The 23,825-nt window shown below is 54.2% G+C and overlaps 1 protein-coding gene across 5 annotated transcripts in view; it reads left to right on the top strand.

Moving 5' to 3' along the window:
- The window catches only part of IQSEC1 (IQ motif and Sec7 domain ArfGEF 1), a 372,639-nt gene that overhangs the window by 242,594 nt on the left and 106,220 nt on the right, over positions 1-23,825 (top strand). Inside the window, exon 1 of one of the 5 annotated variants that reach the window (XM_032262304.1) lies at positions 9,134-9,590. The exons of 3 other annotated variants lie outside the window; for them this stretch is intronic. In XM_032262304.1, coding sequence (XP_032118195.1) covers positions 9,523-9,590 — 68 coding nt within the window. In that variant the 5' untranslated portion in view covers positions 9,134-9,522. Of the gene's footprint in view, positions 1-9,133; positions 9,591-13,408; positions 16,001-23,825 lie in introns of those variants that run through there. One more of the 5 variants, XM_032262301.1, reaches the window with a different exon arrangement.

Here is a 23,825-nt window from a genome sequence, read left to right as displayed (position 1 = left end):
CAAAAAGATGGGTCCAGGTAAGAGTGAGTTCACTTCTCTCCCTGGGCTTCTTTGTAACAAAAACGGGGCAGGTTTTAAGCCCAGCATCTTTGGCAGGAAACAGTATCTGTGTGAAACTCAATAACATTGTCTTGTTTTCATGGTAACCTTCTACTTACAGCAGATGATCCTAGTTTTCCATTTAAAGGAGTGATATAAGGTTTCCTTTTGAAATAATGTATTCAGGGGCGAAATCCAACCAATGTATTATTTTGTGTGTTGCTTTTAGCTTTTTATTGTTGAAAGTGTGAAACATGCTTGGAAGTGGAGATAGCCGCTTGGTGAAGGTGAACCTGGGAGTTGTAAGGCGAATCCCACGCCTGCATGGCTCAGCTTTGCGCCTCATGCTTGAGTTTCTTTCGCCCACTCCATGCTGTTTTTCATGTTCAGTTGTTCCAAAGAGTCTCCAAAAATGGCTTTTTACAGCTGGTTTGTTCAAATCAGGACCCTAACAAGACCCACACAATGCACGTGTCTCGTAAGTATCCTTTTACCTAGAGGCTCCCCTTCCTTTTCCATCCTTCCAGTATTTGTTAAAGAAACAGGGCCATTTGCCTGTGGCATGTCCTACATTCAGGATTAGGCTGATTGCCTCCCTCATGATGTCATTTAAGGTGTTCCTCTGTCACCTGTAGTTCCTGTTAACTGGGAGTTAGATTAGGAAACTTGATTAGACTCAGGTCCAATTTTTTAAGCCAGTTAATTTTAAAAGAAAAATATTTAATAAATACTAGAATGGTCCATAGAGTGCAGCATAAAGGTGGGGCAAGGCTGGGCATGGTGGCCCACACCTATAATCCGAGCACTTTGGGAGACCAAGGGAAATGGATCACTTGAGACCAGGAGGAGTTCAAGACTAGCCTGGCCAACATGGCGAAACTCCATCTCTATTAAAAATACAAAAATAGCTGTGTGGTGGTGCATGCCCGTAATCCCAGCTACTCAGGAGGCCGAGGCATGGAAATCACTTGAACCTGGCAGGAGAAGGTTGCAGTGAGCAGGGATTGCACCACTGCACTCCAACTTGGGTGACAGAGTGAGACTGTTAAAAAAAAAAAAGATTTTAGACAGGGCATGGTGGCTCATGTTGTAATCCTAACACTCTAGGAGGCTGAGAAGGGAAGAGTGCATGAGGCCAGGAGTTTAAGACCAGCCTGGTTAACATAGCGAGACTCCATCTCAGAAGAAAGAAAGAGAGAAAAAAAGGAAAGATAGAGCAAGGGTGGAGTTGAGAATGGTTTAAAGAAAGGAAGGGAGGGAGGGAGGAAGGGAGGGAGGGAGGAAGGAAGGAAGGAAGGAAGGAAGGAAGGAAGGTAGGTAGGTGGGTTGAGGGTGGAGTTGGGAATGGACTGGGAACAGAGGAAAGAAATGGAGAAGGTTCAGGGAGCGGACTTATCTCTACACGTCCGGGTATTGGGAAACAGCCCAGAGGCAGCAGATGACAAAGAAAAGAGGCAGGGAGGCCAATGAGGACGCGAGGCCCCAGCCTTACCAGGGTGCTGCAGTCCTTACCAGTCCTCACCAGTCCTCTTCTTGGGGGTTTGTGTGGACATGTGCACACGTGCACGGGCACACACATCTCACACACCACATGTGCACACACAAACATACACGCGCTCATGCACAAGGGGAAGGGTTCCCATTTGGCCCCCCTTGACCTGCATGGCAAGACCCAGGGAGTCGAGATTCCAGTCCAAAGAATTGAGGCTTCTCCTAGGCGAGGTGGCTCACACCTGTAATCCCAGCACTTTGGGAGGCCAAGTTGGGAGGATTACCTGAGCTCAGAAGTTCTAAACCAGCCTGGGCAACATGGTGAAACCCTGTCTCTACTAAAATACAAAAAATTAGCCAGGCATGGTGGCATGCACCTGTAGTCCCAGCTACTCAGGAGGCTGAGACAAGAGAGTTGCTTGAACCCGGGAAGCAGAGGTTGCAGTGAGCCGAGATCGCACCACTGCATTCCAATCTGGGCAAAAGAGCAAGACTCCATCTAAAAAAAAAAAAAAAAAAAAAAAATTGGGCCCCCCCGACCCAAAAAGGGGGGGTCTGAAGGGAGCAGCTTTTCTTCATCTAAGGAAGGGGCTAATGAATAGGCACAGCCTGCAACAAAAGGGATTTAGGTTAGACATTGAGAAGGACTTCCAAGCCAGCCAAGAAGAGCTGTGTTACATTGTGGTTATGAAGTGTGTCTCAGGGCAAAGCTGCTTTGGTTAATTCCCAGCCCTGTCATGTTCTATCTATATAGCCCTGGGCATGTCTGGACCCCTCTCTGCCTTCCTTTCTTTATCCTATAGATGAGATGGCAACAGCGCCTACCTCATGGGATGGGCCTAAGCATTAAATGAATTAGTCACACATACAGCGGTGGCTACAAGAACCATTCAGTAGCCCTTAGGTATTACTGTTCTTGTGTTGATGGGGAGCTGTGTCACCCTGGGAGTTTTAAAGATGGCCACAGCCAGAAACTTTCGAGACTAGAGGCTAAGGGCAGTTGCTTCATATTTGTGACCTTCCATATAGCTGTGTAAAACAGTGCAGTCACACAGCATTGGCTCCTTCCATTTGTTTCATCTTCACAACCCCTAGAGGTAGATCCATTTTTCTCCCCGTGATATGGATGAAGGCCCTGAGGGAGGCCAGAAGGTCTGAGGAATGGCTTGTGAGGACCCCTTGACCAGCTCAGGCCTCAGAGTCAGGACTCCTGATCCGGAGTCCCAGATCTGTGGCTTCCGTGCAGTGTGACCTGAGGGCAAGTCACCTCCCACCTCTGAGACTCCATTCTTCATCTCCAACACTGAGGAATGAATCTGGAGCCTCCGGTGCCTGTGTTGTCTGATTTCCCGCATAGAAGACCTGAGCACAAACCCTGATGGTCAGACCCAGTACCGCCTGCCTTCCCCATGGCTGAAAGGAAACCTGTCAGAACCCTCAGAAGGGACAACCCATGGGGACTGGCTGTCACTTTGACCGATTGCTAATGTCAGTCCTGCCATCTGGAGTGCCATCTGTCTCATGGCCATGCCACCTGCAGAGGTACCCAGTTTTAGGGTCTGGCTCTGCTCTGACCCCAGTTGGGGTCACCTTAGCAAGGTCTTGGAAAGACATCCCCCAAACAGCCTCCACCCAGATGCTCAAGATCCTGTTTCTACCCTCCCATGGCATAACTCGATAAGATTGTGCAATTGTCTTTATACTTCCTGCTGGCCCAGCCTCAGGGGACAGCTGACAAACAGAGGCCAGACGGTGAGCAGGTCCTGGCCCCAGATCCCACCCTGGCAAGTCATGTCCCTTATCTGGGACTCAGTTTTATTTGGAAAATGAGGGCAGAGGGGTCAAGTGAGCTAGTTGTTCATTCATTCATTCAGCAGATATTCATTCATTAACTCCCCCCGGGCCAAACCCTGTGCTCGAGGCGCGAGAAATGGATAGGCAAACCCCTTATCTGCCCTCCTGTCAATTCCAGTCTGTCATTTTCAGCCCTGTGGGGCTGTGAGGGGCCACAAGCATCTCTGGAGCTGAAGCAATCATGGGCGGTTTCCTGGGGGAGGAGGCAGCTAAGCGGACCTTGAAAGGTGAGAAGGAGCAGAGGATACAAGAGGTGTCCGTTGGCCAGACAGTCACAGATGTATTTTATTTGGCTTGCATAGGATTAGCCTACATATCATTGTAAATTTGAATTTACTGCAAACATATAAAAATCAAGAGCTTTTATGTAAGAACCTGTATTTCTGACATCTGAAAAATCAGGGCCCTTATTCCTGCAGAGCAGCCATCAGCCAGAGCCGAGCTGCAGTTGTTTTGTTTGACCAGAGTCCCCACATTCTGCCCTGCCTCATCATCCCTCCGAACCTGCTCCCGCCCGCCATCCCTGGGTCCCTGTCACCGTGGAGGGAACCTCCATTTTTCTAGTTGCTCATGCCAGAAACCCAGGCATCATCTTCCACTCCTCTTTTCTCTCTCACCCCCTCATCTTATTGATCAGGTGTTTCTCCCGGTCCTACTTTGAGAATGTCTCTAGAATCCATCTTGTCCCCACCTTCCCGTCCATCACCCCAGTCCAAGCAACAGTTCCTCCCTGGCCCCTGCCTGGGCGATCGCCCCCTTATGCTCTCTTCTCTGCACAGCAGGTAAAGTGAGGCCCTGCTGGCCAAGTCTGGCAGCTTGGACGCTGACCCTTTGTGTTCCCTAAGGTGGACATGGGGAAGCTCTTCTCTGCCTTCTTTCCCAGCTCATGCCCTGAAGTCAGTGCCCAGTCCCTGCCTGTGCACTGGGACATTAGTGGCCATCCCAGGCCCATGACAAGATGGTGGAACTCAGGATGCCAGCTCCCCCGAGGCTGGGAGCCCACCACTGTCCTCCAAGACCCAACACTCTTAGCACCCTGGACTTGCATTTTTCCATTTGGAAAACAGGGCCACCCCAGAACCCCATCCTCAAAAGGCCAGTGCTTCTTGAGAAGGGGGATTCAGGGTTTTGAAGTTCAGCCAACTCAGTGTGTGTGCCTTCCTGTGCCTTGCCTGGCTCTGGGCACCATTGGAAGACTGCAGATATAGATGACAAGTGATTTATTTTGTTTGCAGCCTCCAGAGCTTCAGTTTTGGAGTCAGATAGGCAGAGCTGAGTTTATATATCATCCTGAGTATCTAACCTCAGCATCTGAACCTCAGTTTATTAATTTGTAAAAAAAAAAAAAGGTGGGGAGATAATAACTGCTACTTCATAGGGTGATTGTGCAAAGAACTAAGCAGCATAGATCCCTTCCCCCTCCCCTGTTCATGTGAGCTCTCAGAGCAGTGAAGGAGGGATGCAGAGACACGTCATCCAAGTGCAGGGAAGCAAGGGCTGCAGTCCAGGCTCCGGGAATGGAAAGGATGCCGGGCAGAAAATGATGGGCTCCTGGCGAGGGGAGGCGTATTGCCCAGAGTAGTGATCTAGTTTATATGCCTTCCTCATGGCACAGCCACTGTGGGAAATCGTTTTCATTTGCTCCCTTGGTACGGAAGGCAGGCCAGCCCCACCACGCTCCACAGTTTTGTTCACCAAGTCCCCAATTGATATCTGACACAGAGTAAGGCAATCAATGAATGTTGACTGGATGAAGGAACAAGCCAATGGAAAGCTGGCTTCCTAGAGGAGGTATCCTTTGAGTTGAGCCTTGAGCATTGGGTCCTGGCAGGAAACAGGTCACTACACAAGCTCCCTTGCAGTGCGGCACATGATGCGTCTGTGTGCAGGGTGGGATGGGGTTCAGGGAGCTGGGCACCTGGGCTGGCAGCAGGGGGGAGCCCTAACCAGCCGTGGGCCAGAGGGTTGTGGGAGAGAACAGTTTTATGAACCAGAAAGAGAGAGACCTGGGTACAAACGGCTGCCCATCAGGACCGTGGCTGCCAAGGGGCACAGGAAGCGAGGAGAGAGGTGAAGGAACAAGCACCCTGACCTACTGTTCTCTCCTCCACCTCCTTATCTCCTGCCAGGGCTCCTGCTGGCCACCCCGTCAGGACAGGAGGCAGTGGGAGTCTGGGAGCTGTGGTCCTGGGCCCAGAGCAGACTGGGCACGTGGAGAATAACTGGCCAATGTGTGTAGAATCCCTGGCCCAGGGTGGACAGGCATGGAGATCTGGGAGGGCTCAGGTGTGTTGTGATGGAGTGGGGGCCACTTGGGGGTGTCAGGAGGCTCAGTGCAGAGGGAAGATAGCAAAGGGCCTTGCCCACTTCACCCTGGTCTCCTGTGGGTGACAGTCAGTGTGGGAGAGTGGGTAGAACAGGAGACGCTGCACGGATCCCCAGTGGGCAATGAGGGATCTCATACTGTCACCTGTAGTTCTCCAGGCTAAGTTAGGTATAGGGTACCCATTTTGTGGGTGAAACAGATGTGGAACAATGGCTTGTCTCTTAAGCCAGGGGCAGAAGTTGGAGGGTCTCAAGGCCCTAAGACCACAGGCAGACACGTCTCAACAAGTGAGGAGAGGGCACACATCCAGCGAGGCATGGAGGCCTGACAGAGACTCATCCACCTTCACTCAGCTTCCAGAGTCGGGAGCACCTCCTCCAGTCCTCATCCTCCCAAGCTGGGTCCCCTTTGACACTGCCCTCCCACTGTGCCAGCTGCCTTCCTCAAGTGCGCACAGCCCCTGAGCTGTGTCGTGCCCTCAAAGGCCAAGTTCACAATGGCCTCAGCATCTCCCAGGGAACAAATGTGTCCTATCCTTTGCCTGGGTGGCAGTGACTTCATCCCCAGCAGGCTGTGTGAGTCACTAGACTGAGGGTGGAGGGTCAGCCAGTTCTCTGCAGAGCCCAGCTTTGGCCCTGTGGCTGGGGAGATGGAATGGCTGAGGGGGTGAAGGCTCCATGCAGACCTGCCCTCGCTTCCCCCGCTCTTGCTAGGGCGCCCTGTGCCCTACAGGGCAACTGGCCCAGATTACCTGGCACATGCCTGGCAGTGCCAGGGGCTTTTTAGGTGACATCTGGTATATACTGAGTGCACTCTCTGTTTTAGAAACTATTATGAACTGCCCATGCTGTCCTGCATGCAGTGATGTTGAGAGGTTAAGTCTTATACCCAGGGTGGCACAGTTCTGTGGTATCACTTATTCCTCATCACAGCCAAGAGGGCAGAGATTTTTATTCCTATTTTGCAAAGGGACACACTGAGTCTCTGCAAGAGGAAGTAGCTTGTGTAATGACAAAGGAGTCAAATATGAGTAAGGAATGCCCTGTTCTCAAGGATGAGCCCCCTGAGGATGGCAAAGACGGATAGAGTGTGACATGTCCCCAATGAGTGGATGGATGGGTGGATGGGTGAATGGATGGGTGGATGGGTGAATGGATGGACAGATGGGTGGATGGGTGGATGGATGGACAGATGGGGTAGATGGATGGATAGATGGGTAGATGGATGGATGGATGGGTGGATGGAAGATGGATGGATGGGTGGATGGATGGGTGGATGGATGGACTGGATGGGTGGATGGATGGATGGATTGGTGGATGAATGGATGGATGAGTGGATGGATGCCGGATGGATGGGTGGATGGATGGACCAGATGGGTGGATGGATGGATGGGTGGGTGGATGGGTGGATGGATGGACAGATGGGTGGGTGGATGGATAGATGGATGAATAGATGGGCAGATGGGTGGGTGAGTGGATGGGTGAATGGATGGATGGATGAATGGAGTGATGGATGGGTGGATGTGCAGGTGAGGGAACTGATGGATAGATGGGTGGATGAGGGGATGAATGGATGATAGGAAGGAAGATGATGGATGGATATGTGAATAGATGAATGAATCCATGGATGATTCATTGGAGAGGAAGGTATATGGATGTGTGAATATATGAATGAGTGGGTAGAGATAAAGTGGGTAAACAGAGGCTGCTTCCACCCAAAACAGACATTGAGAAAACTTCCCCTACTAGGAGGACAGGCCAGACAAACATTTGAATGGAGGCCTTGGTCTGTGTGGCACAAGGAAGTGAGGCCTGTATGAAAAGTGACAGGGAAGCAATGTCCAAGGGAGAGTTTCCTTAGGTCAGTGAGGTTCTGTGATGGAATGTGAAGCCTGAAAGAAAAAACAAGGAATGGGGATCCTTGAAAGGTAGTGAGCTTCACATCACTGAGAGTGTTCAAGCAGAGGCTGGGCATCCACTCCCGCTGCATGCTGTAGAGGAGCCCCTGTGGCAGGTGGAGGTCTGCTGTGGTGGCTTGTGAAGCCTCTTCTGATGACATGGATGGAGAAGAATTTGGGTTCTCGAGTCCCCCAAGGAGGCCACAGCCTTTGTAGAAACCCATCTTGCTTTTGGATTAAAAGACTTTTCCTGGCTTGGGGGACGGAGAAGCATGCAGCTGCTATGTGGGAATCAGGCTGGAATCCGAGACAGATTTCCCATTCTGCACAGGCCAGGGCAGGGGACCTGGGGACAGAGCAATGCTTTGGAGGCCTGGCCCCACCCTCACTGTTTCTGCAGATAGGTGGTGGCCCTCTCTGAGCCTCAGTTTCCCCCTGGTAAAATAGAGGCCCTGCTGCCCACTATACATGATGCCCATGGCCCTGCAGGGTGCCAGGTGCTGGATGCACCTGCCCTTCTGGGGGACCTCCTGGGGGCTGTAGGTGGGGAGAAGTAGATCTGTGAGTGTTGATCTTGATCTGTGAGTCATTATCCCTGGGGGCCCTGCCTGGGAAGCCCCAGCTGCCTGGCCTGGGCTGGGCCTGGGAGCAGCTGGTGGGGGCCAGGGCGGGGGCTCAAGCTGGGGCCTCAGTCTGGAAATGCCCCAGACTCAGCCCAGGCCCAGACCCCAAGGCCCTCAGCTGCTCAGAGAGACTCCAGCCCTTCATCCCAACCCACCCCATCCCTACAGAGAGGAACTAGCTCATACCCTGACTCCAGCATGGGCTCTTAGAGCCAGACTGCCGAGGTTCAGATCCCACCTCCACCACTTCCTAGGTCTGTGACCTGAGGTAAATTACTTCCCCTGTCTGTGCCTCAGTTTCCTCACATGTAAATCAGCACTAATCATACAATCCACTTTGTAAGGGCATTGGGAGACCTGGATGAGTTAGTTCTGGGCCTGAGGAGGGCTTAGGCCAGTTCCCAGGGCTCCACAAGCCCACAGTGGCCTGAGGTGAAACTAAGGCCAGAGGGGGCCGACCGCACTCAGCATCAAACAGCAAACAAGTGGCCCAGCCCGGGCTGGAAACCGTCTTACTCACCAGCTAGAAGCCATCTCACCCACCAGCTGGAGACCCTCCAGGTCAGCCACTGTCCAGGGGAGCAGCCCTGATTTTGTCTTTATTTTGCTTTATATCAACTTAGCAAAGGCTTTCTCTGGGAGTGAGGTGGCAGAGCAGCCCCTTCCTCCACCCTGGTCTTGGCCAGCTGGTTGGTGGGCTGGGCTGCAGGCTTCGAGCCTCGGGGCGGGAGTTGGGTTTGGGCCTCTGGGGAGATGGGGAGGATGTGGGCCCGCCCTCGCCTCCCCGCCCACCTCCCTCTCTGTGAGCTGAGCTCGCCTCGCCCATCCCAGGCCAGCCTCTGGACACAGGGCCAGCCCCTCGGCTCCGCAGCTGAGCTTTTCCTCACCGGCGAACGCCCCTCACCCGTCCCGCCCTGAGTGACTCACTGCTCCCCTGGCCCGCAGCCACCGCTGTCTCCTGGCAGGAGGCAGGCTCAAGGTTGTGCAGAAGCCACAGGGTCTAGTGTGTGAGGGCTGCTTGGCCAGGAGGGTCTGGAGCAGCTGCACGGGACCAGGGCACAGAGGCTGGCCAGTGGACAGTGGGGCTGGTGGCTTAGCCCTCCAGTGGCCTGTGGCAACCGGTGCCTCCTCTTTCCCCTGGCGTTGGGGGCTTTTCATTCTTCTTCCTACCATGAAAAAGGAAGGGACCTGAGAATCTGTGAAGAGAGCCAGTCCTTGGCCAGGAGGAGACGCTGAGTGGTGGGGCAGTGGTGGCAGGCCCCTCGGCCACGCACTCCTCCGCTAAGCCAGGCATGAAGGGGGATGGCGGTGCCGTGTGGAGCCTCATGTGGAAGTACTGCATCTCCGTGAGGACACTCAGGTATCGGGACGCGTGCGTGGCTGCTCAGCCTGGCGGTCGACTGGTGGGCTGGATGGTCTGCATGGCGGTACAGGGTCCAGGAAGGAGCTGGGATGGAGGGAGCCAAAGCAACTTTCAGACTCTGGTGGAGCAGGAGGAGGAGAGTGGAACAGTGGCCAAGGGCTGTGCGGCATTTGGCTGGGACCCAGAGCACCCCTTCGGGAAAGAAACACCAAGGGCAGGTACAGCATGCGTTACATAACATGCTGGCACGGGGCGCTGCTGTGTGACCCTGGCCCTGCCCCACAGCCTCTCTGAGCCTGTTACCCACCAGCAAAATGGGGCTCACACTCATCCCTTAAGCACTTGGTGTAGTGATTCCTTCGTGTGTCTGTAAATGTCAGTCACTGAGTGGCTGAGGGCTCAGCCGGGACTCAGGCACCAGCCTGCCCAGGTTTAATGCTGGCTTTGGCGTTATTAGTGGTGTGAAGTGGCTTCACCTCTCTAGCCAAAGTTTCCCATCTGCACATCCTTTTAGGATTGTTGTGAGGATTTAGTGAGGTAATACACATTAAGATCAGCGCCCGGCGCAGCGCCAGAATTCAGTCAGTGTCAGATACGATGATCCTTGCCATTGAGCCTTCTCCCCAGCTGGACAGCTGTGGGGGCAGTGACGGTATCTGGAATGGTGACAGTGCAGCGGGAATGGAAGGGAGGAGCAGAGCTCCTTAGCCCCCTGGGGAGGGGACACCACCCATGTCGCTCCAGCCTCTGCAGCCGCCGGAAGGGGGGAGACCAGGAAGCAGAAAGCCAGGTCCTGTGTGATCTCAGGCAAGGCTGGAGTCTCCTCATCTGTAAAGGGGAACGGCATGGGGCCAGAATTTGTTTATGGAAGGGCTTAGAGGCAGCCACCTATTTGGAAGATGTGTTTGTACTTGGGTACCACTTAAGGGCGTATTTTTTTATTGCAATGGATGGATTTGCAACAGGTAAGGGATTGAAAGATTGTTCCTCTTTCTACCCTCACTACCTGGTATATAAACTTTATAAACTTTCCTTCCTTCCTTCCTTCCTTCCTTCCTTCCTTCCTTCCTTCTTGCCTTCCTTCTATTTCTCCTTTCCTTGTTTCTTTCTTTCCTTCCTTCCTTCCTTCCCAAAATAGTTGTGACAGCTTACAGAAAATACCTACAATAAAATAATTAATTTTAAAAAATCAGAAGCTGGGCATGGTGGCGTGTGTCTCTAGTCCCAGCTCCTCGGGGGGCTGAGGCAGGAGGATTGCTGGGGCCCAGTTTAAGGGTAGTGTACGATGACCATGCCTGTGAGTAGCCACTGCTCCCCAGCCTGAGCAACACAGTAAGACCCCATCTCTAAAAAAAAAAAAAAAAAAAAAAAACAATCAGGAGTAGAAAAAGCACAATTTAGAATAGGATGTCATGAGCTAGGGTAGAGAAATGGAACAAAACAGAAATCTACAGGGTCCGGAGGTTCTTCTGTTGGGGTAAAAATTGCCAACTTTCCTGGCAGCCGAAAGGAAAGGGGAAACCCAGCCACGCAGTTCACTCTCACTGTAATAAGAAACCATAATTACAGTGGCCATAGTTGTCTCTGCTGCTAGGCGAGAGTGTCTGGGGCCCGGGGCCTCAGCCTCAGTGGTGGACCTTGGGCCTGGGAAGGTTTGAGGGAGCTGGGCAGACAGTGAGGGCTGAAGTGTTCTCTTGGGACAAGGATGCCGGCTGGCTGTGGGAAAGGAGAGAGGCAGAGCTCAGCCCTGGAGTGAGTCAGTGGCTGCCTGCCCCTGCCCCAGACCCTGGGATAGACCTCCTGGGTGGGTGACTGGGAAGCTGGACCAGGCAGCGGGGTGAGCACCCCATGTGCTTTTCCTTGTGACCACAGCTGGATTTTCCTGAGTCTCATTCAGTCCCAAGGTTTCCAGGGATTGGTGCTTTGGAAACCTCAGGGCTTGTTGACAGGATACAGAGGGCCCAGCTCTGGGAGGCCCGCCATGCCCTGCCCAAGAGTAAGCCGCTCGCTCCCTCTTGGCTGCCATTTGCCCAGATTGTCTGTAGGAGAAGCGGCACCGCGTCACAGAGCCTGGCAGACTGGCCTCTCTGTGCCTCAGTCTCCTCATCCACGAAGTGGGGATAATGACATAGCCACCTGACAGGGCTGTGGAGTGGGGACTTACGGGAGGATTTGTGGTCACTGGTAGTTGTCAAGTGGTGATGGGCAGGTGGCTTCACGGGGTTGTCATGAGCACTGGTGGGTGGCCTCCTCACCACCAATGAGAGTGGCACGCATGGGTGTGGGCACCATAATTGGCACTGGGTTTACCCCAAACCCACTCTTAGCACCCATAAGTACCAGGTGCCTCTGTGGTTAGCTAGGGAGGATGGGCCTTAGGCTCCAGGAGAAGTACTCTGTCCCCTGGGCCCCTACCCCCTTCTGTTGAGAGCCCCCCAAAGGACTAAGGCCACACCCCAGCCAGTCAGCCAGCCAGCCAGCCAGAGCAGGCCCTCTGCGGATCCCAGCCCCCTCGGCTGCCAGGGAACCCCTGAGTCAGCAGGTCTGCAGCCCGAGGCGGGGCTGGCGGCGGCCACAGGGACAAATTGGAGGGTTGCAATCGGACAGCACATAGTTTTCCACTTGCGTCTTCAGATTCCCCTCCGAGTGAGCCTGTTGCCCCTGGCCGGGACCCACTCACATCTGGAAAAGTGAGAGGTGTGTATGGAACAGCTGTGGGCCTGCCAGCCTGGATCTCTGCTCAGGGCTTTGGCGACCACAGTCAAGGAGCTGGGAAAAGGGTCTCTGGAACTTTGGCCCCAGGACTCTGAGAGCGACCATTCTGGCTGCAGGCCGTCTCCTGGACAGAACAGCTTGGGAGCTGGGCACCCCAGGGTGTAGAGCCCACAGCGGTAGGTTGTGAGATGTACAGCCCTCAGGCAAGCTGCTAAACCTCTCTGGGCTCATTTCCTTGCCTGTAGAGTTGGGGGAGCCGTGCCAGCTGGGCGGGCTTCTTGGCAAGGCCATCACTGGGTTCTGTTGGCTTGGCATGCAGCAGGATGCATGGTTGTGGCACCCCCTCCTTGTCCTCTGAATCTCCGCATGGGGGTTGGGGGGGGCCCTGTGATGAAGTAGGAAGCGCACAGGCTCGGAAGTCAGGCCGACCTGAGTTCAAACCTGGGCTCAGCCCCTTTCTACCTTGAAAGTGACTTTTAGAGATGTTCTGAAGCTTCCATGAGGCAATGCCTGGAAACAGTAGGTGCCGCTGAGGCACTGGCTCTTTGTATAACAGGCAGCCTCCCTGAGCCTCTGTTTCCCTGCCTGTGAGATGCGTGTGGGGACACAGTAGTTCTGGAGGGCGGATGAGACCTTTCAGCCAGCTCCCTGCTCCTCCCTTCCCTGCCTCTGCCCTGGCTGGCTTTTCTCTGGGCACTCACCTCTGGGCCCCTGGCAGAAAAAGGCCTTGCCCTGGGTACAGGGCAGTGCCCTGATAAATCCACAGCCTCTCTCAGGTCAGGAAGGAAGATCATTTTTGCATCTGGGATTATTTTGGAAAAGAAAGATTGTTTTGTGCCTTGAGAGCCAATAGGGCATTTGAGCGGCTTGATGGGCCGGGGCAGCCCACGTGGAACACATGGGGCCCAGGGTGCCAGTTGGTGAGGAGTGGGGTGGCCTTGGCTGCCCTGGCCCTGCCCCCCTCTGCCTTTCCACCATGGCTGAGTCTGGGCAGGAGGGCTGTGGGCAGCTCAGCTGGCAGTCAGCCTGTGAGAGCTTCCAGGGAGCTTCCTGGACAATTAGCCATCTGATGCTCCTCTGCAGGAGGGCCCGTGGGCATTCCTCTTGGGACAGAGAGCTTCCCACCTCCCAGCCTGGGCCATGCCTAGGCAGCTCTGATTTGGGGACATTTGTTCCCACTTGGAACTGGCACCTTCCTTCCTGCAGTGCCTGCTGCCACCCACCCACACACTGAAGTGGCCTGGCCCTGCACTCTGAGCCTCACAACCCATCTGCTCCCCAGCTCTGGGACAGCCCACAGAGACCAGGACTCCCTGAGGCTGGGGAAGGGGCCACCAGCCTCCTCCTGACCCATACCTCCTAGACACACCCTGGCCTATGCTGTCCATCTCCGGGAAGAGCCCAGAACTGAGTTTTGGATGAGCAGGAGGTCCTGGGCAGAGCAGAGCAGAGCTGCCACTTCTCTGGCTCTGGGCACTGCCTGGAGCACCCATAAATTCCCTCATGGCTGCTTTCCCCTTTCACCCGTGGGCCTCACCGTTGCCTCCACCCTGCCAGCCTCGCCTCCCTCTCCTCAGTTTGCCTCTGTGCTGGTGACTGCCGAGCCCTCTCCCTGCATCAAGTCTTTGTGCAGTGGGTGAAGACCTACTCTGTGCCTGGCACTGTGCCGGGTGCTACCTATCCGTTCCCACATCCAGCCAGCTAATGTCCACCCTATGAGGGGCACTGTCCCACAGCACAGAGGAGGACCTGAGTCCGAGGCTTTGCGTTACTGGTTTCCTCACTGGAGTTGTGGGTGAGGCTCTTCTTGGCGAGCACTGCAGGGCGGTGCTTGTGGCCGAGAGCTCAGAGCCCAGCAGCCAGGTGGCATGGGCAACAGCCACCCTGGCACATGGGAAGAGGCTTTCTTCTGTTGGTCACCAAGCAGTTTGCTGAGCACCTTTTGGGTGCTGGCCCGGGCTGGACCCTGGGGATATGGCAGTGAGTGAGGTAGACACCCGGGCCTCCTGGAGCGGATAGATGTTCAGGTGAGAGAGAACTGATAAACAGAAAATAAACAGTGAAGACGCCTTCAGACAAGGATCAGTGCCAAGAAGATAAAACTGGGAGGGATGATGGAGTGATCAGGGTGGAGGAAGCCACATGGCCTGAGGAGGTCAAGAAAGGCCTCTCCCAATGGCCATCCATGGACAATGGATAAACATGATGTGGTCTGTCCATAGTGCGGAATATTATTCAGCCATAAAAAAGGAATGAAGTTCTGACACGTGTTGCAGCACGGGTGAACCTTGAGGACATCATGCTAAGTGAAAGAAGCCAGGCACAAAAGACCACAGAGCATAGGATCCCGTTTCTAGGAAATGACCAGAACAGGCAAATCTATAGAGACAGGAAGTAGGTTTGTGGTGATGGGGAGGGGTTCTTTTTCAGTGATGAAAATGTTCTAAACATAGATAGTGGTGACAGCTGCACCCCTCTGGGAATATACTGTTAATAAAATCATTGAACTATACATTTTAAATGGGCAAGTTGTATGGCGTGTGAATTATATCTTAGTAAGACTGTTTGAAAAGAAAGGGCTGTCTGCGGTGGTGGCCTGGAGTTGAGAGTGACAGGGTGGAGTGAGTTTGTGAGGATCTTGGGAAGAGCAGGCGGAGAGAGCAGCTGGTGTAAGGACCCGGAGGTGGGCGTGCACCTGCAGGAGGAGCACGGAGGAGGAGGCCGGCAGGGGTCGGGAGGGAGGGAGGAGCAGTCCCTGAGGTGGGAGGATCAGATCCTGAAGAGGTCTTGAAAGTTGACTGGGGCGGGAGAGCCACGCTGCGTAACGTCACTGTGCTTTCTGTTTTAAAACTGTCACCCGGGCTGTTGTGAGGAAATGAGACTGTGGAGAGGGCGTGGTGGGGCTTGGGGGCAGGGGAGACCAGTTGAAATGTGGCTGCCGGCCACTGTTTAGATGGGAGATTGACAATTGAGACCCAAAGAAGGAGACAGGCAGACTGGCCAGCGGTCACAGTGGGAATTCAGACAGGGACAGAACATTCCTGGTGGGGAGGAGGCTTCCTGGAGAGGGGCCTGGGTGCGGACCCTGGGAATGTCAGGATGGGCTGGTGGAGGCTCTCCAGATGGCACCCCTGTGGGGGATGTGGCCATGGGGAGACAAGGCTGGCCACCTTACCCTGGCCCGACCACCCCAGGTCCCCTTTGGGCCCAAGCTGCTAAGTAAGTAGGGCACCCTCTCTCCTGGGACCCCTGTCGCACTGCCTTTGTCCTGCCGGCTCCGGCGGGCCATCTGTGAGAGTGCAGTGCCCATGTGGCCAGAGACCCAGCAGGGGCCCAGCACTCTGAACAAAGCAGCCTCCCTGGAACTTAAGTGGCCTGAAACACGATCAGCCACCAGAGACTGGCCGGGGAGGTGGTTGTATTATTTATTGACTGGGGCCTGCCCAGTGAAGCCATTTGGGCTTGCCAGACCTGGAAGGAGCCCCCTCAGCAGTGTCTGGGGGCCTTTTGGAGGGCAGGCAGGCGGGGGCCCCAGGGAGCCTGACACCCTCTCCCCTGGGCGTGGTTTCCTGGATGCCGACTGAGCAGGGAGGAAGTCAGACGTCAGGACCTACTGCTCATCCCCAGGGGCCACAGAGGCCGGCCAGGCGCTGGGGCTCCAGGGAGACCTCCGCCCCCTCCCCTTTGAGACTGTGAGTACCACCCACTTGGCCTGGGGAGGGGACCTCGACAGCCCTGAGAAACCTATCAGGCCTGGCGATGGTCAGGGCAGCCTGCTGTGGTGAGGGTCTCGGGGACTGTCATCAGTTTTCACTGTTTCTGGGAGCTGTATTCTGTGACCTGTTTCTCACTGCCTGGAAAGCACACAGGCCCACCCTGGGCCCAGGAGCACCAGGTGTTCCCCCCTAGCCGTGAGGGGAAGCTCCCCTGCATTGGGCCGGCACCAGGCCCTGTTAGGGCTGAGAACCAGGCCCCGCAACCCACCTGGAAGGCTGGGAGTGTTGGGTCTCTGCCTGGAACCCTCACAACCACCCTGAGAGAGACGGACTCCTGACAATGCCCAGTTTCCAGCTGAGTAAACTGAGGCCCTCAGAAGTCACACAAAAGTCAAAAATCCTCAGAGGCCCTCACAAGTGACACAGGTGCCGGGGTGCCTGCAGCATAGTTGGTGCGTTTCCTTCCCACGCTGCTACGCTCCTCATCCCTACGGTGCATAAACTTGGAGCACATGGAGGTTTACGGCCGAGGGAACACAAGGCTTCTCCAAGCTGTGAGGAGGAGACACTGGCTTACATAAGTCTTCCCTGCCACAGGCTCCCTGGGGCCATTTCCCATCCGGCAGTGGCCCAGTGTGTGTCCCCAGGAGCCCTTTGACCCACTGACAAGTTCAATACCTTTCTGAAATGATCCATTGTGGAACCTTGAGGATCTGCAGATCCTCAGGGCTGGGAGGGTATTGGGGCATGAGCCCTGGGTTCTGAGCTGTAACTCCTGAACCTGACCTCTTGGGGTCCTTGGGCCAACAGCCCCTGGCTCACTGGGGTCATCAGGGAGTTCTACGGATGGGTCAGAGGAAGTTTTTGTGGACCCAGCCTCAGTGAGCAGCCTGGGAGCTCTGACTTCTGTTAGCCAAGCCTCCCCTACCCCAGCCCTGGCTCTTAGGGGTGGACAAGACAGACAGCCCTTTCCTTAGGACTGGAGCCCAACTCATGGCAGGTGGAAAAACTGAGGCCAAGTGGTAGGGAAGCCATAGGTACTGTCACCCCTGCCCGCACACTGCAGACAGAAGGCTGCTCAGTGCCCTGAGGGGTCAGTCTTTCTGTGTTCAAAGCCCAGCTCCCCAGTGTGCCCCAGCCATGTGACATGGGACAGATGTCCCAAGATCTCTGGGCCTGGGTTTCCATATAACCCACAGCAAAAGTCCTCCCTTCCAGGGTTGCTGTGAGGCTTAGATGGGGAAGCAGGCCTTAGTGGGGAATCTCCTTGTGGGCGTAGGTGACTCTGGGTTCCCATCTCACTGAGAGATTTACCAGGGCACAGTGCCCCTCAAGATGGGTTCAGGGAGCCTTGGTAACCCCAGTGAGCCAGGGGTTGTTGGCCTAAGGACCCCAAGAGGTCAGGATCAGGGGTTACAGCTCAGAGCCCAGGGCTCTGGCCTCCAGCTCAGCTCCCTCCAGCAGTGACCTGCCTTTGTTGAGCTCCAGGGTCCAAGCTGGGGAGCCTGGCCAGGTGGCTGCCTGCACCTGTGTTCAAGGCCCATCTCAGTCCAGCCCAGCAGAGGCACAGGGCAGAGCAGGGCCCCTGCTGCCTGCCCAGGGACCTCAGGGGAACCCATCCTGAGGCCTCATGTCCTCACCTGTGAAATGGCCAGGTGCAGCCAGGAGCCTTTAAGTACTCCATGACTCCATGCGGAGTTTCATGCGCATCGTTCATTCATTCATTCAGTCATTCAACAAACATTTATTGGGTACCTACTGTGTGCCAAGCACTGTCTTGTCGGTGAGAGTACAAAGGTGATAAACCAGATAAACCATCCCTGCGCTTCCTGGTGTTGGGGAGCCAAGCAATATATGACTAATGCAATGCATTCATGATAGGTTATGGGGGTGACGTGTTCTGTGAAGGCAAGTAGGGCAGAGGAAGCAGACAGGCACAAAGGCGGAGTAAGTGGTTGGTCGTATTTTATTTTCATGGACACATGTCACCTATTAGAAAACACCTGCAGGTCATCAGGCAGCTGAGGGCAGGTTGGAGGGTCCACACTGTGGCCTTCACTCCCTTGTGGGCCAGGCCGATGTGAGCTGTCCATTGACCTGCAGGCAAAGGTGAGCTCAGTAGCCCCATCTGATGGACTTGCAAACCAATGCCCAGAAATCCCAACCAGTGAGGGGACTGTGCCGGCAGAGTGGGTACCTGGACTGTACCCAGTGTGTGGGAGCATGGAGGTGTCTGTCAGCTGGGCTTGGAGTGTGGTCAGGCTGTGGTTAAGAGCCCAGACCTTGGGAGGTCGAGGTGGGCAGATCACTTGAGGTCAGGAGATCGAGACCAGCCTGGCCAACATGGTGAAGGCCCATCTCTACTAAAAATACAAAAATTCGCCAGGCCTGGTGGCGCATGCCTCTAATCCCAGCCACTTGGGAGGCTGAGGCAGGAGAATCACTTGAGCCCAGGAAATGGAGGTTGCAGTGAGCCACTGCACTCCAGCCTGGGTGACAGAGCAAGCCTGTCTCAAAATACAAAGAGCCCAGACTGGTGGAGTCTCTGTTCTGCTGCTTTCATAGCTATGTGACCTTGGGTGTGTCGGGTCATGTCTCTGAGCTTCAGTTGGTCAATGAGGACTCTTTAATTTGCAAGTGACAGAAAATCCAAACCTAACAGGCATAAGCAGAAATAGGGTTTCATTGCCTCCTGGAACTGAAAAGTCTAGAGGGTAACTAGCTTCAGGAATGGCTGAATCGCAGCATTCATTTATGGATTTGGACTTTTCAACTCTTACCCCTGCTTTCCTTCCTACTGGCTTCACTGTGAGGCGGGCCCTCTCCATGGGCATCCCTGGCTCTGTGCCCGGCATGTAGCAAGTGCTCAGAAAACATTAGCCATTTCCTTTCGTTTGGTCATCGCCAGCCCTGTGACAGGCCAGTTGCAGGGGCCAGGCTGTGGTATTTCTATCTTGGGGATGTTCACAGTGCCCTGGGGGAGAAGGGACAAGAAAAGGGGAAATGACTGCACAGGGCACTCAGGGCTGAGAAGGAGGTGAGCTCTGAGGCCTGTGGGAGCCCAGAGGAGGAACACTGGAGTTTTTATCTGGAGGCATTCCCCAAAGGCTTCCTGGAAGAGGTGGCAGATGAGCCAGATTTTAGGAGCATTGGAGGAGATGGCCTGGGGAATGGCAAATGAGGGAGCAGGAGGCCTAAGGTGAGGTTCAGGACTCTCACACAGTGGGGCTGAGCTGGCTGTGCTAGGTTCTTGGAAGTCCTGGCTGAACTCAGAGAATTGGTTCTTGGGCCAAGCCGGGAATGAAGGCGAGTAAGCCTACATGTGGGTGAAAGTTAGCCCCAGCTGCAAGGCTGTAAGGAAAAGAAAGAATGAGCGCTTAGTGAACACCTACTGTGTACCACTCACCCTCCATATGTTGCCTCATTCTGGCCACTCAACAGCCTCTGGAGGTGCTGCATGCCCACTTTGCAGAGAACGAGCCAGAGGTTCTGATCAGATGCTGGAACAAACCACCTGTCTGAGTCCATGAAACCATTTCCCCCAGGAACTTAAAATTTGTGATTCACTCATTGACCAGGCTCAATGGCCTCTGTTCTGCTGTCAAGAGGCTGCTGGGATGCTACCCATGACAGGGACAGATGGGGAAGTCACCGTGTTCAAAACAGTCATGTGTCGAAACACCTCCCAGCGTCTGATCTACCAGTAGTGGCAGCGGAAGCAAATACAGCAAATCTGAAACCCGATGCCTACAGAACAGGGTGTGAAGTGTGAAGCCACAGGCCCCCATGCGGAAGTGGGTGTGGACGGGCCACCTGCCTGTGTGAGCAATCAGGGAAAGCCAGCTCGGTGGTGAGTTTACACAGTGAATGTTAAAACCACTTCTAAGCTGGTCCCAGTGTATTCACACACGGTTGAGAAAAGCCAGGGAGAATAACAAGGGGTAGACTCTAGGGTCAGCTCCCCACAGTTGCTGTGACCCCCTGCGCAGCTGCCTGTACCTCTCTGAGCTTTGGTGGCCTCCTCTGTTGGTGAGGGTAACATCTCCCAGAGTGAGGATTAAATAACATTATACATGGATGTGCCTAGAGGTGATGACCCAGCAATGGCACAATGAGTGTCAGTGATGATTATCCCCAAGGAAAATAAATATGAATTCAAAATTTCTTAAATGATCGTTTTTGCAACCATGGACTTGAGCCAAATGGGAAATGGTTTGGTTCAGCCTCTAAGCCCCAGAGGGTAGGCACTGGGTCTTTCAGCCCTGTGTCTGCTGGTACGCCTGAGGCTCAGGAAACGCACATGGTGTGTTAAAACCGAGTTTGAATTTGTCAGATCCGAAGTCCAGGATGTTCATTTCTTAAATTATACTGTGAGACAAAGATTTTTGAAGAAGAAAAACTTTTTAAAAAGTGAATTTCACTCTGGGGAAATAAGCAGAGTGATGGGAAGCTGGAAGTAGATGCCACTGACACTCAGAGTGGTGGAGGAAGTGTGGGGAAGCTTCCAGGAAGAGGCAAGCTCTTGTGAGCAGGCACTGGCCAACTGGGGAGTAGAGGAGAGTTTGGGTAGAAACTGTAGGTCAAGTCCCCATGGCGTATTTGGGGAACAGCAGACTTGGGTGATACGTGTCTGGGAGGGATGAGGGCCAGAGTTCAGGACAAAAAGGAAGGCAAGTAGGGCCCAGAGCCCAGGGTGCTGGCCTCTCCCTGCAGGCACGGAGGAGCCAACGGGGGTTTTTGAGTAGGGAGTTTTATTAACCAGTATTCATTTGGTTGATTAAAAAAGCAGGGGGTGCGGGCAGGCGTGGTAGCTCACGCCTGTAATCCCAGCACATTGGGAGGCTGAGGTGGGCAGATCACCTGAGGTCAGGAGTTTGAGACCAGCCTGGCCAACATGGTAAAACCCTGTCTCTACTAAAAATACAAAAATTAGCCAGGTGTGGTGGTGCATGCCAGTAATCCCAGCTACTCAGGAGGCTGAGACAGGGGAGTCGCTTGAACCCAGGAGGCGGAGGCTGCAGTGAGCTGAGATCAAACCACTGCACTCCAGCCTGGGCAACAGAGCAAGACTCCATCTAAAAAAGAAAAAAAATAAAAATAAAAAAGGCACCACAGACTGGCTTGACTGGCTCAAGGCAAAGGCTGAATTTATTGCCTTCTATTTCTGAAACAGCCAGGGCTTCAGGTACAGTTGGATTCAGGGGCTCAAACCATGACTCCAGATGCCAGCCTCTTTTTCTCTTCTTCCATCTCTGACTTCATTCCCAGACAGCCTCTCTGCCCAGATGGCCTCAGCAGCTCCAGGTTGACAATTGTCTTACAGCGAATAATCCTGGCAGAAACTGTTCCGACAGAGTTGACTCTCCCTGGTTAGCTTTGATCACGTACCCATCCCTGGACCAGTCACTTGAGCAAGGGGGATGAACTACTATCTCTGATAGACCAAGCTTGGTACTGCATTGAGCCCTGGAGGTAGCTGACCCAAATTTGATGGACTGGGAGTGGAGGAGGGGGTTCCCCAAAGAAAACTGGGGTGTCTTACCAGAAGTGAGAATGGAGGCTAGTCAGGCAGAAACATGCTGTATCCACTGCTGCAACCTGCTGAGACTGGCCAATCCACGGCTGCAACCTGCTAAGACTTGCAGGCTGGTCAATCCACCGCCATGACCTGTGAAGTCCTGCTGGTTTGGCCAGCTGAGCCGTGTGTTCTGCCATGCTTCATCCCTTCCTGTCGGCCCTGTGAGGTAGAGTTTGCGATGATTTCTATTTTGCAGATGAGAAAACTGAGGATTAGGGAGACACAGTCACTTGCTGAAGGTCACACTGTTAGCAAATGTCATCAAATCTCAAATCGGCTTGACCTGAAGCCCAGGCTCTTAACCATGTGCTCCACTGCCTTACAGCAGTCAGAGAAGAGTTTGAAGAGGATGCCTAGGGAGCTTGGATGGAGGACAGGCTGGCAGTGGAGAGACTGGAGGCAGAGGATGGAGGGAGGAGGCAGGTGCCACACTGGAACCGTGGTGTGCCACGGCCCGGCTCTCAAGCACTGCCAGCGTCACTTTTGTTGTTTTTTCCTTACGTAGCTAAGATAGCTGGTAAAATACCTAATCCGCAAAGTATGGATATAGACACACACACACATATATGTATATATAGACATATTATTTATTATTCCTACTGGTTTCTGCTGGGGGTGATTTGGCAGGAGGATGTGAGGGACAAGGGTCCTGAGCCTGGAAGCTGGAGTTATGTTTGAGCTGCGGGCATCTGGGGCATTTCCGGGGGAGTTTCCTGGGGAAGTGGTCAAAGGGAGTTGGCCACCCACCTGGCTCAGGGCCAGGGCTGATGGGGAAATAGCCACTCTGTACTTCCCTTTTCAGCCCTAAGGCTTCCGAGGCAAGGTCCCACCTCCCTGATGACATTACACCATGTCAGAGGTCAGCCTACCCACACCCTCCCAGCACAAAGGGGAAATCAAGGCAGCAGGCCATTTTAGCCTCACTGCCACTACATGGAGAGGTGTGGCAGTTCGGGCACCCATCTTGGATTGGCTGTCACCACACTGTGTGACCTAGGGCAAGTCACCAGGCCTCTCTGGGCCTCTGTTTGACATCTGTAAAAGAAACCTATGAAGACAGAGCAGGCACATGAACAAGCCTTTGCAAAGAACCTGACCCAGTGCTGGGCACTTCACAGGCTGTCAGGATTCTTTTTTTGTGGGTGATTTCTCAGAATCACAGCCTTGGAACCCTGGAAGAGAGAAGGGCTGTTGACCTCAGAAAGCCAGGCCAAGACCCAGCTCTGCAGTGGACAGGACGTGTGGCCTTGAGCAAGTCACTTTACTTCTCTGGGCCTCCATTGCCTTATCTGGAAAATGGCTTACTAACCACCCCCTCATGCAGGAATGAGAGGGTTAACTGAAAGCCCAGCCCTGTGATGGGGCTTGCCGATGTGTCCGGTTCCCACTGGGTTAGCTGGATGTCCCCTCCTCTGTGAGCTCCCCTTCCTGCCCTGAAGCCGATCAAGAGCGTTGTTTTACCGATATTCATCCAACTAATATCACATGTGTGCCCAGCACCGCTCAGAGCAGCGAGGACACCAGAGCAAGACCCTCTCCCTCACCGAGCTGGCATTTGGGGGTTGGGGGAGACAGACAGGTGACAAGTAAACAAACAAGAGGATTTCCAACACCATAGTCAGGAAAACGAAGCAGGAGGCTGCGGTGGGGAACAACTTGGTGGCCAGCGAGGGCCTCCCTGAGTGGGGGGACCTGAGGGCAAGAAGGAGGTGGCCAACAAAGATGGGGGCCAGCCTAGTAGCAGAGGGAAGAGCAGTATGGACAGCTCCCCCACAGGGATTCAGGCTCAAAGGACAGAGGGTTTAGAGGCTAATGGCAGCCCCTTGAGAGAGGACATCTGGGTAGGCGGGGACAGTGGACAGCCTGAGGGTTGCTGGTGGAGGATGCTCACCTCATTCCCTAAACATTTGCTGGAGGAAGAGCCAGCTGAGGCTCACCTCTGAGCTTTGACGCGGGCGGGGGGGGGGGAAAGGTATCCAGCTTAGCCTCAGGCCCCAGACTGAGAGTGACAGGGTGGTGATGGTGGTGGACGGGCATAGCCAGCAGAGGCAGGGAAGTCCAGCCGCAAACTTCAGAAATGCTGAGAAGTACCTAAGTAACCCCGTTTCATCTTCAGGTACAGACACTCAGAAGGCCAGGCACCTGGCCCCTCCCTGGGCCTCCTGGGGTGGGCTTATGGAAGGGTAGTGCCTTTGTCACCTGGCTTCCTAGAGGAATGCAGGC

Source organism: Sapajus apella, unplaced genomic scaffold, assembly GCF_009761245.1.
Source record: "Sapajus apella isolate SASKATOON/1434 unplaced genomic scaffold, GSC_monkey_1.0 scaffold128, whole genome shotgun sequence".
In the NCBI taxonomy this organism is placed as follows: domain Eukaryota; kingdom Metazoa; phylum Chordata; class Mammalia; order Primates; family Cebidae; genus Sapajus; species Sapajus apella.
This window is presented reverse-complemented; position numbering and strand designations above follow the sequence as displayed.